Source organism: Galeopterus variegatus, unplaced genomic scaffold (assembly GCF_000696425.1).
Source record: "Galeopterus variegatus unplaced genomic scaffold, G_variegatus-3.0.2 Scaffold1923, whole genome shotgun sequence".
Lineage (NCBI taxonomy): Eukaryota > Metazoa > Chordata > Mammalia > Dermoptera > Cynocephalidae > Galeopterus > Galeopterus variegatus.
Window position 1 is genome coordinate 148,196 of NW_007728034.1, and position 13,063 is coordinate 161,258.

The 13,063-nt window shown below is 29.8% G+C and overlaps 1 protein-coding gene across 1 annotated transcript in view; it reads right to left on the bottom strand.

Moving 5' to 3' along the window:
* DENND1B (DENN/MADD domain containing 1B) overlaps window positions 1-13,063 on the bottom strand; it is a gene marked incomplete at its 5' end in the record, with an annotated part of 253,597 nt that overhangs the window by 96,059 nt on the left and 144,475 nt on the right. The window contains 2 exons of the mRNA XM_008579612.1: window positions 6,134-6,235; window positions 11,043-11,088. Of these exons, the coding sequence (XP_008577834.1) occupies window positions 6,134-6,235; window positions 11,043-11,088 (148 nt within the window). The remainder of the gene's footprint in view (window positions 1-6,133; window positions 6,236-11,042; window positions 11,089-13,063) is intronic.

Below are 13,063 nucleotides of genomic sequence, written 5' to 3' on the forward strand. Positions count from 1 at the left end.
ACAATGTAAGCTCCATAAAGTCAGGGAATCTAGTTTACTCAATCAGAATATCTGTGATGGAGCCCAGGAATATAATCAATTTAAAAGTTCACCAGGTCAATGTTATATCAGCAAGATTTAGGAACCACTGTTGTGACAGTGCTCACAATATTACATGCAAAAAAAATTTCTCTAATATGAAAAAGTCAAGAATTTAAAGGACTAGAAAAAAATCAGAAATCATTTTAAAAGCTGAAAATCAAGATTTACCTTATTTTTAAAAAAAAATATATTAGCAGTAAGAAGAGAGAAGCATGCTATTAAGATAATACAGCAGGGGAAAAAAGACATTAGAAGAAAGACTAGGTAATTTAGTTGAAAATGAAAAGCCATGAGAAAGCCAAGGAACTCATAAGCACTTAAAATCACTAGAAGTAACAAAGTATAAATCAACTTTAGAATGGCAAAAGCACAGAGACATAAAGAGGGGGATTACTAAAGCATGGATCATTGTGGTAGGAGAGACAGATTTCTCTTATTCACTTGAGAGAAAATAACAAATATCTTATAAATGTTTGGAATCACAGTTAAGACTTTGGGTTTTGTTGTGTGTTTTTTTGTTTTGTTTTTGCATTTAAGGTTTATATTTTAAAAACAACAATGAAGAAAACAGTAGAGAAAATAGCAAAATTTATAGTAGTTTACCTACAAACAAACAAAAAAACTATTCTGTTAATAGTCACATCTCTGAAAATAACTACTTAAAATAACAGTGCATTTCCACGGACATTCAGATTACTGTACAGAGGCACAATGACTGCAATCATGATAGGGTCTCCTTTTCCAGAGACAGTAAATAAAAGGTTGCACTCATTGTCAAAAAAGTATATTTTAAATATGCTTCAAGATTCTTATTTTCATTATTACAAAAATCAAATGAAAGTATCTTTATAAAATGTTCTAGGAGGCAACTGTAAACGGGGACTTTAAAAGCAAAGTTCTATTACAAAAAGAAAAATAAGCTCAATTACATATCCTTTCTGATCATTTACTGAATGACTACTATTTATGCAGCACTGTACCAAGGCCGTGTGGTGGGGGCAACACAGAACTAGATGCCTGAATTCTAACAGCTGGACATTGAGAGAGCGAGCATGACTATATTCTCCAGGGGCAAACTGAAAGAAATGTGTCTCCTCAAGTCTACTCTACGAACTAAATAAAACGTTCTCCAAATTACTCTAGAAGCTCAATGAAATTGTGTTATCTTTCTAACCTGGCCACCCTAGTAATATGCTAGGAACTTCACTTACCATTAAATACTATAAGGATTATAACACAGCTGTGGCAAACCTGGAACTAATATAATATTCTCTGGGGCCTTTTTTTTTTCCTTTATAACATATATTACGACAATTTAACATGTTAAACTTTCATGTTAGATTAGAGAAAATATTCAATGAATTAAACATTTCTATTGACAAGTTGCATAGTTGTAAGAGTGTAATTTTTATATACTTTTTTATATTTTAAAAAGTTGATTTAAAAATTTTCCAAAGAAGCCAGTTCTTTCCCAAACTTATTCCCAAATTATTAAACTCATGAGAATGTAGATATCCAAAAATCTTTAAAGTCAGGGTTTTAGGGGTTTTCTACAGTTATTTAGGCTTTTAATGATTTTTGGTGATTCAGAGCATTTTGTGTCTTTCCTTTTTGTATCACAATAAAACCATTAACATATTCTTAATATGATACTTGAAAACTTCACTATAACATGCACAGTATTTTATGTAACATCATTTTACAATAAAGTCTTTTCAATGTCTTAGTAATTAAATATACTTCCCACCAAATACAGCTATCCTATAAGATACTGTTGTCTACAGTGAATTGTACAGTAACTCTTAAATGCACCATATTTTCTACACACCCTCACAGCAGAAAATAGAAAATTATTTTCCAATAGTATTACATACATGATAAAATAAAATTTTTAAATCAGTGCTGAAAATCCTAACTTAAATCAAATAGATCATATTGATATTTCTTTAACAGATCAGAATAGTGAACAAGCTTCTATATTAAATTTTAAATGAGTTACTCATTATATTGAATATCACATTTACATGAGAGGGCTTATGGTATACCATTTGGGGCACAGGTCTCAGAATCACCCACGTGAACTAAAGTTCTATTCACATTTACATGAGAGGGCTTATGGTATACCATTTGGGGCACAGGTCTCAGAATCACCCACATGAATTAAAATTATACGTACACATTGAACACTATTCTTTCTGTGCCTTGATTTTCTTATCTGAAGTAGGAATAAGCATATTGACCTATCTCAGAGTATATTATTTTTTATAATCTAATGGGTTAAAATTATTTAAAGACAGTTAAGCAATATAGGTCAAAATTCACTTGCCTGTGGTAATGAGTACTCTAAGCATGTAACTTCTTTAGATGTCAATTATAACCTGCTTTTATCTAGAGGAGTAGTTTATAATTGTTTAACTTAATATTCAAATAAGGATAGATTTCTTAAATCTTACTATAATTCTAATTATTAGCTTAATTTTCAATAAATGGGTTACCCTATTTTGAAATAGTAACAATTCTAATTACTTTAAAAAATGTTCATGATGATAGAAACTAAAATGAGCAGTAATGCCTCAGAAATAGAACATTTGAAATTATTATGTAGTTAAACTAAATTTCTACATATATTTGGAATGGGAGGTTTCAATTGTGTATTTTCTTAAATTAAAATGAACTCATCTGGGTTTCAAATGTCATATTTAGTACTGATTCTGTATTACCAGCCTCGTAAACATACCACAATAAAACTAACTTTAACTAATACTGTTAGTTAGCCCCCAAATTTACCTTTTTTATTTCCAAACAAACTATGTATGTTTGAAGGTGTCTGTATGGCATAGCCACTAGAAAAATAAGTCATAATATATTCATAGACAAAAACTAAAAAAGAGTATTTTAATGGTTCTAATGCCTTTAAAAGTTATTCTATCTAATAATCAATATCGTTAAAATCACTCCCAATAAAATATTTGTTTTTTCCTTTTAATGACCCAAATCTATAGTGAAATGATGAAATAGAAAAACAAGTGTTCTTGTCAGAAGACAGGAAGAGAGTTGTTCCCCCTCCCTTAAGGAAAACAAAGGATTCCTGAAAGCTTTGCCCTGATTTATTTTTCCAATTTTAAATACCTTAAGAGTAGCGGAACTGCTACTGGCATGGTAGTATTTCTAACAGTCAATAAATCTAAAATATTATGTGTGAATATTGGAATGAAGCCATTAAGAAGATTACAGCATGCAACACAGCAGAGGGTCCACAGGAAAAAAGAACTAGTAATTCAGGACAACTGTGACCACTGACCTTTGAACAGCCCAGACCACTGGTCAATGTGACACAATAATAGAGTGCACATGCATAGAAAGTCATCTAGCCTGTAAGTATAATTTAAGTGCTGTGGTGAATGGTTTTAAAAGGCCCCCCATTTAAATCTCAGTTAACTTATTAAACTATCAAACAATACCAAAAGTAACATTTTTCAGGCTTCAAGTATATTTTATTAATTCAAATCAAAGAAAAAATATTCAGTAAGATCATTTGTGATTTTAACACGTCTTTTTAAAACATTTACAATTTGTAAAACTATGGTGAGATACTTCATCATATTTCTTCCAGAACTATAAGATATTGCTTTGGAAAACTGATGAAAAAGTTAAATTTATTAGAGATGGGTTAAACAATCACTTAAAATATTTTTAGAAAATTACTATTACTTCAAAACATCTCATACTTTCAGTAGATGGTCCTTGCTCCATCTCAGAGCTATTTCGATTTGTCCATTCTTCAAATTTGTCAGTTAAGTCTGTGGCCCTTCATTTCAAGCATATATTTAATCAATTTACACCACCTTGCAGTGTTCCTTCTTATTTATATTTTTAAATATTTCAGTTATGTTTAGTTACACTGTTGCTTATAAATAAACTACAAGATGGCTCCTTCTGTCATTTTATTTAGACTTTACATTTGTAAATATTATTTAACTTCCCCATACATTTAAATAAGTGTTTTAATTACCAAACTGATTCTACTAGAAAAGTAGTACTTCTGAATTAAAAAGGAATAGCTCATCAAAAAATCAAATTTTAAAGTTGTTTTTCTCAAAGAATCATCTATCACTGAAGTAGACCATAAAACTTTTAATATCATATACAGAAAAGCTGAATTTCTTTCTCATTCTTTTTCCTTTTTTTTAATAAACAATCCTTTTTCCTTAGGGCATTAACACCAGGAAATACATGCACATAAGGAAAACATTCTTAAAAGTTGAGATTCTATTTTCTTAATTATTTCTCTATCCACTGAATAACACTTTGATGGATTTCTAAATGAATTACTCTAATCATTTCTAGCAATTTCTGAGAAATTTTATAATGAGGCGATGTAGTTATAATGAGCTAAAAAGTTAATGTAATTTTTCACTGGCCTGGGTTTGAATTTGTTCACACATAGCATAAATTTTACTATAGTAAGATAAAGCGGTTCAATTTTAATGTGCTTCAAGGTCAGCAAGTATTTTAGGTTATTTATGGGCATAAATAATCTGATTTTTACTTTAAAACCATATTTTTCCAGGGCTGGCCAGTGAGCTCAGTTGGTGAGAGCAGTGTTATATAACACCAAGGTCAAGGGTTCGGATCCCCATAACGGCCAGCCGCCAAAAAAAAAACCCCAAAACAACAATAAAACCATATTTTTTCCTATCACTAGTCATAAGAAGAATCAAAGCTAGTATTACTGTATTTTTTGAGTTTGGACTTTTAAATTCACTTTTTCAAACTCCTTAATAATGGATTTCATATTATTGAAAAATATATTCTGAAGGGGTTTTTATTCGCAAATTTTTTTTCCTATCACTAGTCATAAGAAGAATCAAAGCTAGTATTACTGTATTTTTTGAGTTTGGATTTTTAAATTCACTTTTTCAAACTCCTTAATAATGGATTTCATATTATTGAAAAATATATTCTGAAGGGGTTTTTATTCGCAAATTTTAATATCCTTGAAAAGAATGAATACTTTGATTTTTTTTAAATGGGAGTTATTTAAATTATAACTCTGTTATAAAGATATTTTTAGACAGCCATTAAAATATATACAGAAACAGTACTAATTTTCATTTTTGGCCTATACTAAGGAATACAAAGGCCAAAAAATGTTCTTTTGGAGACTATTTAGCATGAAATACAGAATATGTCCCGTTATAAGCTGCAGACACACACTCACACACATAAACACACACACACACACACACACACACACACACACAAACCCTCTGCAAGATCAAAGACCAGAAGAGAACTGGCACTTAATTTATCAGCCTTTACAGACAAAAGACAGTTTTCGTCATTTCAAAAGGATCAGATGTCTTTTATGACAAACTGGGTTTGCAGTTTAATTTACAAATAGAATTCTAAGTAAGCAGTCTTTGCTCTGCCAAAGCAAATGACAAACAGTGTAGGTTTTCATTCTTGTGGCCCTCAGCAGGATAGAAGAGATTAAAATAAAACTGAAATAATTTAGAGAAAACAAATAAATGTTTCAGAAAGTTGAGGGAGATCAAAGACAGAATTTTCTGACCCCAACTGTACAAGCATTTCTTATTATATTGACCAGTAACATCAGATCATTAATTAAAAGGAAAAGCGCTGGCAGGTGGCAGGAAAGCAAAAGCCGATAATTGGCCCCCTTCTTCTTCTTGCCTTCAAAAACTCTCTCATTCTTTTGCAAGACATGCCACTAGGCAGACAGAAATGCCTACTTTGTAACATAATGATTAAGATGAGATGAAGAGCCTTACATTTAAAGAAACTCTGCCTAATGAATGCATCCAGCTTTTTAATTATGATCCTACTTTTACAATAAGGAATATGATGTTTCATTCAACATCACAAAAGGTAAAAATATTAAAAATAGAATCTACATTGATTGCTCTCACACCCCAGCATACACCCAACCCTTTTATTTCAGATAGAAAAAGTGGGGAAAATAACTGTTACTAATTCAAAGGTTCAGGATAAATATATATGTTCACCACAAAATATCCTTCAGACTTACCACATCACTTGGTACGTTGCTCAAGTCATTAAATGGTGATTCTAAAGTGTTTGTGTCAACGTTTAACATAACCACATCTTCCAATGACTTGTTTTTCACTCTCTGTTTAAAAAACACAATTATGAATAAAAACCTTCGTATATTTTCCTTACAAATCTATGATGAGCTTGCAAACACGGAAAAATACTATTTCAATGCACAGGCTAGGGAAAAGAAAAAAGAAAAATCCTATACTATAAAAGAACATAACTTTAGTTTCTGAGAATGGAAGTTTGATTACAATCCATTCAAAAAGACTCAGTAAAAATGCTTAAAATAGAATAAGTATTCATCTAATACTGAATATAATTCAACTAACAAAGACATCACAACAAAAACTTATTATAAAATAGGCACAGTTACATCAAACTGTAATAACTTACATCAAAATTTGTCAATTGAAGTTCAATCCCATGATACAGGAGTTTGTGGCCAGCTGTATACCCATTTTCAGCATAAATCATATTGCAGGGATAACACAAACCATAACTATGACTATAGTATTAAACTACATCTTAAATTAATAAATATTTTCTCTATATTTCCATACGAATAGGTATACATTGATGATAAGAACTTCAAGTTAAATAACAGAAAACAACAGAGAGGACAGTAATAGTAAATTTATTGTTAGCAGCATTTCTCACATGAATTTCAGTATAAAGAATCAAATTGAATAGCCTATCAAATTGACTATGTTGACTTATTTATTCATAAGCTTAGTCATAATAATCAAATTATCTAAATATGTTCACAAATTATAGTATGAGGGGGTCTTCAAAAACTTCATGGTAATATCTGTATTATCTTTTAATTCTATTTTTCCATGAACTTTTTGAAGTAGCTTGATAAATAAGATTTTATCAGATTTTTCAGCCTTAAATAAAGGAAATATTTATGGTTTATTTTTCATATTTAAACCAATATGTATACTCAAACAAATCTTATAATTATATAGCAAATAGTATTATTTCTCAGTGATAAGGTGCTCCTTAATGAAATATATTCATGAATTCAGAATTTCATAAATGTATAGGTCCAACTAGCAATAGGGCAATAATTAACTTCAGTACAATAATTTTAAAAGTGGCATTCTACAAAAATAGTTATTTTTGAAAATTGTTTAAATACCTTACATTTTAAATTGGCCAAACCATTTATTTTAGGTTGGTTATAACTGAAATTTCTCTTATCCACTGAGCATTTCAAATCTTTGAATATTAGGTAGAATGTTAAATTTGCTAGGGAAATGTGAGTATTGGCTAGAGCATTTCTACGTGTTAAGAAAGCTATAAGGTCCATGTACAGTGTGGATTCTCAGGGGGACACTTGATTCTGAAAACCTGTCTTGTAAAAGACGTTAAAATTATTCCAAAGTGAGACTTAAAAGATGGCCATTTTTAAGACTAGCAGAGAATTACTTATAGTGATATTATTGATAATACTGCAAAAACATTTATAAATACATTCATTTCTTTTCCTTTCCATGCATATACATATATGTAAAAAAGGTTGAGATACATAAATATGTTATTTTAAATACATAAATGTTGTTACAATAGTAACCTATTTTATTTATTTTTTTTACAATAGTAACCTATTTTATAAGCAAAAATATGTTTATATTAATGGCATTTATATGGAAAATGTATGTCAAAATTTTGATTTCCATTTCATTTTTAGTTGTCCTGATTACAGAAACTGTAAAGATACTCCAAACACCTGATGTATTTTTTAAGGGATGAAGAGTTAATCTAAACAGACTAGGACAGTGCCTATGTGACCCCAAAATGGTTTGTGATGACACTGACACTAAACTCTAAAGGAAATTTGGTTAATAGGACATGTGCCCTTTTAAAAAAATTGCTCTTAGTTTTAAAAAGTCTGATAATAGCTAAATATTAAATTTTGTTCAAGGGACCACTCAATAAGAATAGAAGAGTGTATTCATTTGCAATCAATAAATCAGATCCCCTAAAATAAGAACAATTCTATATAAACAAAAAAGGAAAAAACAGTATGTAATTTAAATTTTTTAAAAGAAAATTTGGATAATTATCAGTATTTTATCTATTTTTTCTATCCAAATCAGGCTTCACCTATTTTTTTCTAAATAGGCGTGGAAAATCACACAGCATATAAATGGTATCTCTTTTTTATGTCATAAAATTATGAGATACAAAATTAAGAGTAAAAAAAGATTTTAAATTTGCCATTTTCTTCAAAAATAAGAAAATAATACTGAACGTAGACTGAAAAGCTTATTAAGAACAATAGTAAGGTGTTAAAGTTAGTAACACATTTTATATTTAACTCTTGTATACAATGTGGCTACAAACGTATATTACGCACATTAATGCAAAGAAATGACGCAATGGCAGCAATGACATGATCTTACAAAACTGTGCCAACATTTTATTTACAGTCCTCAGTAGCTTAAAACAAATAAGATAAACCTCACATTTGTATCTTCTAGTAATTTATTCCTAATCACCTAAAGCCTTAGTCTGCTTAGACTTTATTCCTAAAATCTAGTTTTTATGGAGAACAAAATATCTTTATCCTTTATTTTAGAAGCAAATTTATATTTTAAAAATTGATGTTTAGCCATCTTTTACTCACAATTACATAAAAAATGAAAAGATTTTAAAGAACATTAATTTTATGTCTTAGAACAACTATGTTTAGAAGTTTTTATAGAAGTGATAAAATGTGTTGAACTGTCTAGACCAAGAGAGAGAATAAGAAACTATTTTGATCCTTCCTAAAAATAAATAAATAAAAGGTTGTAATTGCCAAACAAAATGCAAAAAATTACTCAGCTCAGTCTCATACATTACATACGTAAGTAGCTATATCTGCATTTCAGTTAGACTATTTTTATAAAACAGAAAAGCAGAGAAGATAGAAATTTTGTTGAAAAAAATCTGGCTAATCATGACGTAATAAGATGAATATCATCTTACAATAGATTAAGAAGGAGGTTACTAAACGGTACCCAACCGGTTCAAAAAAATTCCTGAAGTTCCTAGTACACCTTCCCAGTCACCATTTAATCAAGTAAACCAAATAAAGCTCACTGTTAAGGCACTTGGATAATTACAGTGTATAAAAAGTACAGAGATTTCAGCAAATCTAATCATGGTTCTAAATATTTTCATTTAAAATAGGAGCCAATTAAAAGTTAGAATGTACCATTTCTCCAAGACAAAAATTTTAAGGAGTAAGTAATTCTTAAATTTGCTCCTTAAAAATAGTAGTGATTTTCTCTGTATAAGTGTCCAATAAATATATGATAAATTTGATTAAATATGTAAAATATGTACCCCTTTCATAGTATTTTGGAAAAACCAAATCATTTGTTTTAAAAGTTGAGGTAGAATCATTCCACAAAATAAATAATATAACATCAACAGGTACCATCAACAACTTTAAATATTTTTCAGCTCTATAAATGAATATATTGTAAAAAATACATACTTTACTAAATACATTAAATAAGGAGAGACATGTATACTAATAAAAAAATCAAATTTGATGACTCTTTTTAGAAAAGAATCTAACCATGGTTAGATTTTGTATAAAGTCAAACAACTAATGGATAAAATGATAGTCATATTCCATGATGTAATAACAGATTAAATACCTATTCATTCATGTTTTAGTGCATATAATTTGTCCTTTTACTGCAAGAACCTTGGGATGTAAGAACAAGTTTTCTAAAAATGAATAAGATATAAGGAGCCATAAAGCTATCCAGCCCAGAGTTCAGTACTAAAAACAAACCTACTAAATAAATTCATTGAAATGTACTCTTTATTAATGGCGAAGCAAATAAAAAATGTTGCCCTAGCATTCTGCAGAAAGAAAAACATGCCCAAAGCTAAAGCACAGGTAGAATTCCATAATCCAGGCCTTGTATAGGGGCATAACTCCTAATATGAACCACAGTAGTTTTAAAACATATCAACAGAATCTTCTTTAATCAAAGTAAGGACTGATGGTGTATTCAGTCACAAGAACTAACACGAAAACCCAATCTAACTCATTTAGGTTGCTCATTTAGAAACTGGGTTAAAGTGCAATCTGCACAACCAGTAAAAGAGAAGTTTATTTGAATAAAACTGAAATCATCCAGCATAATGATGCCATTCAACTAACATAAGTCTTTTGTTTTAATCCAAGCCTTTTGTTAATTTTTTTAGATGCTAATCTAACAAGAAGTCCTCTCTGGAAGTCTCACTGACTTCAAGTTCAAGGTGATTAACCATAGGAATAATTTAAGTGACAAAAATCATTTTGGAATGATGTGGTCACACTGGGAAACAAATTACTAAATATTATATCCTCAACAGGACTGAGAATTAAAACTTAAAAAATAAAAGCTATATTCTAATTTATCTAAAGGTTCCTGATAAGTATGTTAAAACCACATTTTGAAAAAGCATACCGATAAAATGGTACATAATGAAGTTTGTAAAATAAAAATGTTTCATTTTATGACTCTTAAGTATGTAAATTTTGACTTCCAAAATATAGATCTGAAAAAGAGATATAAAAAATATTAAGCTGCCATAAAGCAAGTGGTTCATCAAGGACTAACGGTTTTAGAATTTAAAACTTACCATATGACTTCTACCAAATAAAACCTATTTTCATGGGTTGCATGCCATTGAAAATGGCCTTTAAGTATACTAATTTAAACGAAATTATTTCAATGATACCTTTTTTAAAATTATCATTTAATCATACTCTGAATATAAAACTAATCTCTGTACTATTCAATTGATATTCCCTCACAACAAAACAGCTTTAACTATTATTTTTATGAGTTAATTTTATCACTATCTCAGGTCTAAAAGATACTCACCTCTATGAGGCTGGAGTGTATTCCAATCAGGTATGGCATTGGGGCACTAAATTAAAAATATATATGTATAGATTCACATAGTTCATTAAAACTGAAACAACAATATAAGTAATTCAGAATGTTTAAAAAATTAAATTTATTAAATGTTCAGTTCCAGCATAGCACATTATAGATATTCAAAATTATTCAATATATAAAACTCAAATTTAATCTTAGAAGCCAAGTGGCCATTAATATATTTAAAATAAGGTTGGTCTATATAAAAATCACAAAGTCATTTTTCATTAGATCAAGAGTTGTAATGCATAAAAAACTTTTTTTTAATTTAAGAAGAATATCAGGGTCTAGGCCATAGTCTGAATTGAATCTTTTCCATAAACCTCATAGCAAATATATTCCAAATAATCATCAAGTTTATTTACACATCTTTTGCACATCTTTTCATATTCAATTAAATTCTTATTTCTATGTTTTCTTAATATATCTTCATTGCTTTATACCTACTGTGTCACCAAATATTTATTGAGCCAGTCAATGAGTCAGCAAATATTTACTGAGCTATATCGTGCGCAGGCACTGTTCTGAAATGGAGGTGCAAAAGTGAACAAGTTCTTTCCCTACTGTGCTATTTTTCACCTCATGGACCTTGTCTTAAATTTTACAAATTCAGATTTATCCCACTTTTACTTTTATTAATAAAATAATTTTAATAGTGTAAAAATACTCAAATATGGGTAAGAATGATCGTGAATGAGTTAATTCAATACATGATATTTGGAGCATACCACATGGCCAGGTCTTGGAATAGGGGCTTGGGAACATTAATAAACAATAAAGACAGAATATATTCCTTGTGGAACTTATACTCTAACAGAGAATATAGACATTAAACAATTTTTAATATATAAAATCAAAATCACTAGCAATTTCAGAAATATTTCTCATGAAGTACAAGAAGGAAATTATTCAACTCAACATTTCAAAACTATTATCTGACAGGAAAACAGGAGAAGGGACAGATGTTTACAAAGGTGAATAAACAGCTATTTAAAAACAAAACACTTTTTGGCAACTCTTATCTTTGTGCTTTATTAATGCAAACCTTTTCTGTTAACACAAACAGATAATACTGTTTCTCAAAGGATTTGCAAAATTTTCTAAACATCTCTGTCATTATTAGAACAGAGCTGTCCAAACCCTACATATTCACTCTGCTGTTAAGAACCAGTAATAGATAAAATAGGGACATTGACAGACCCAGAGATTTCAAAGTAACCTCAAACAGTTCCAAATTTACTTAAAGATGGCTAAACACTAACCTATATATTCAGAATTCACAAAAGAATGTTAAAGTTCTTATTTTACTCCTCATTAGCCCATACATTCTAGTTCATTACTTCTTATTGTACTAGATTCTAATTACCAGTTGTCTTTGCCTTTTGTAGCTTTGTCCCTTTTTTTTTTCTTTTTAACTTATATGCAACAGACCATCTGGAATTGATCTGATATTCTGGATACTTCATTTGACTGAAAGTCGAGAACTATTTATTGGCCTTGATATACTTAAGACCTAACAGATTTTCTGTCTTCAAAAGGAAAAGGGGAGGGACAAATGTGGACTGTTCCACTTTAGCTTAAATAAGGGAAGGTCAGTTACTTCCTTAGTTCAAATTTTCATGCCTGGAATTCCTTCTGGGACTCCACAGAAAGAACTATTTATTGGCCTTGATATACTTAAGACCTAACAGATTTTCTGTCTTCAAAAGGAAACGGGGAGGGACAAATGTGGACTGTTCCACTTTAGCTTAAATAAGGGAAGGTCAGTTACTTCCTTAGTTCAAATTTTCATTCCTGGAATTCCTTCTGGGACTCCACAGAGGACATAAAATGCACATCATTAACTATTCTGGGCTTCCACAACCAGGTTAGTCAACTTTCACAAAACAAGCTAGGCAACTTCCACGATATTAAATATGTCGAGCCCTCCCTATATCCAAAATAGTATAAAGTCACTGCAAATT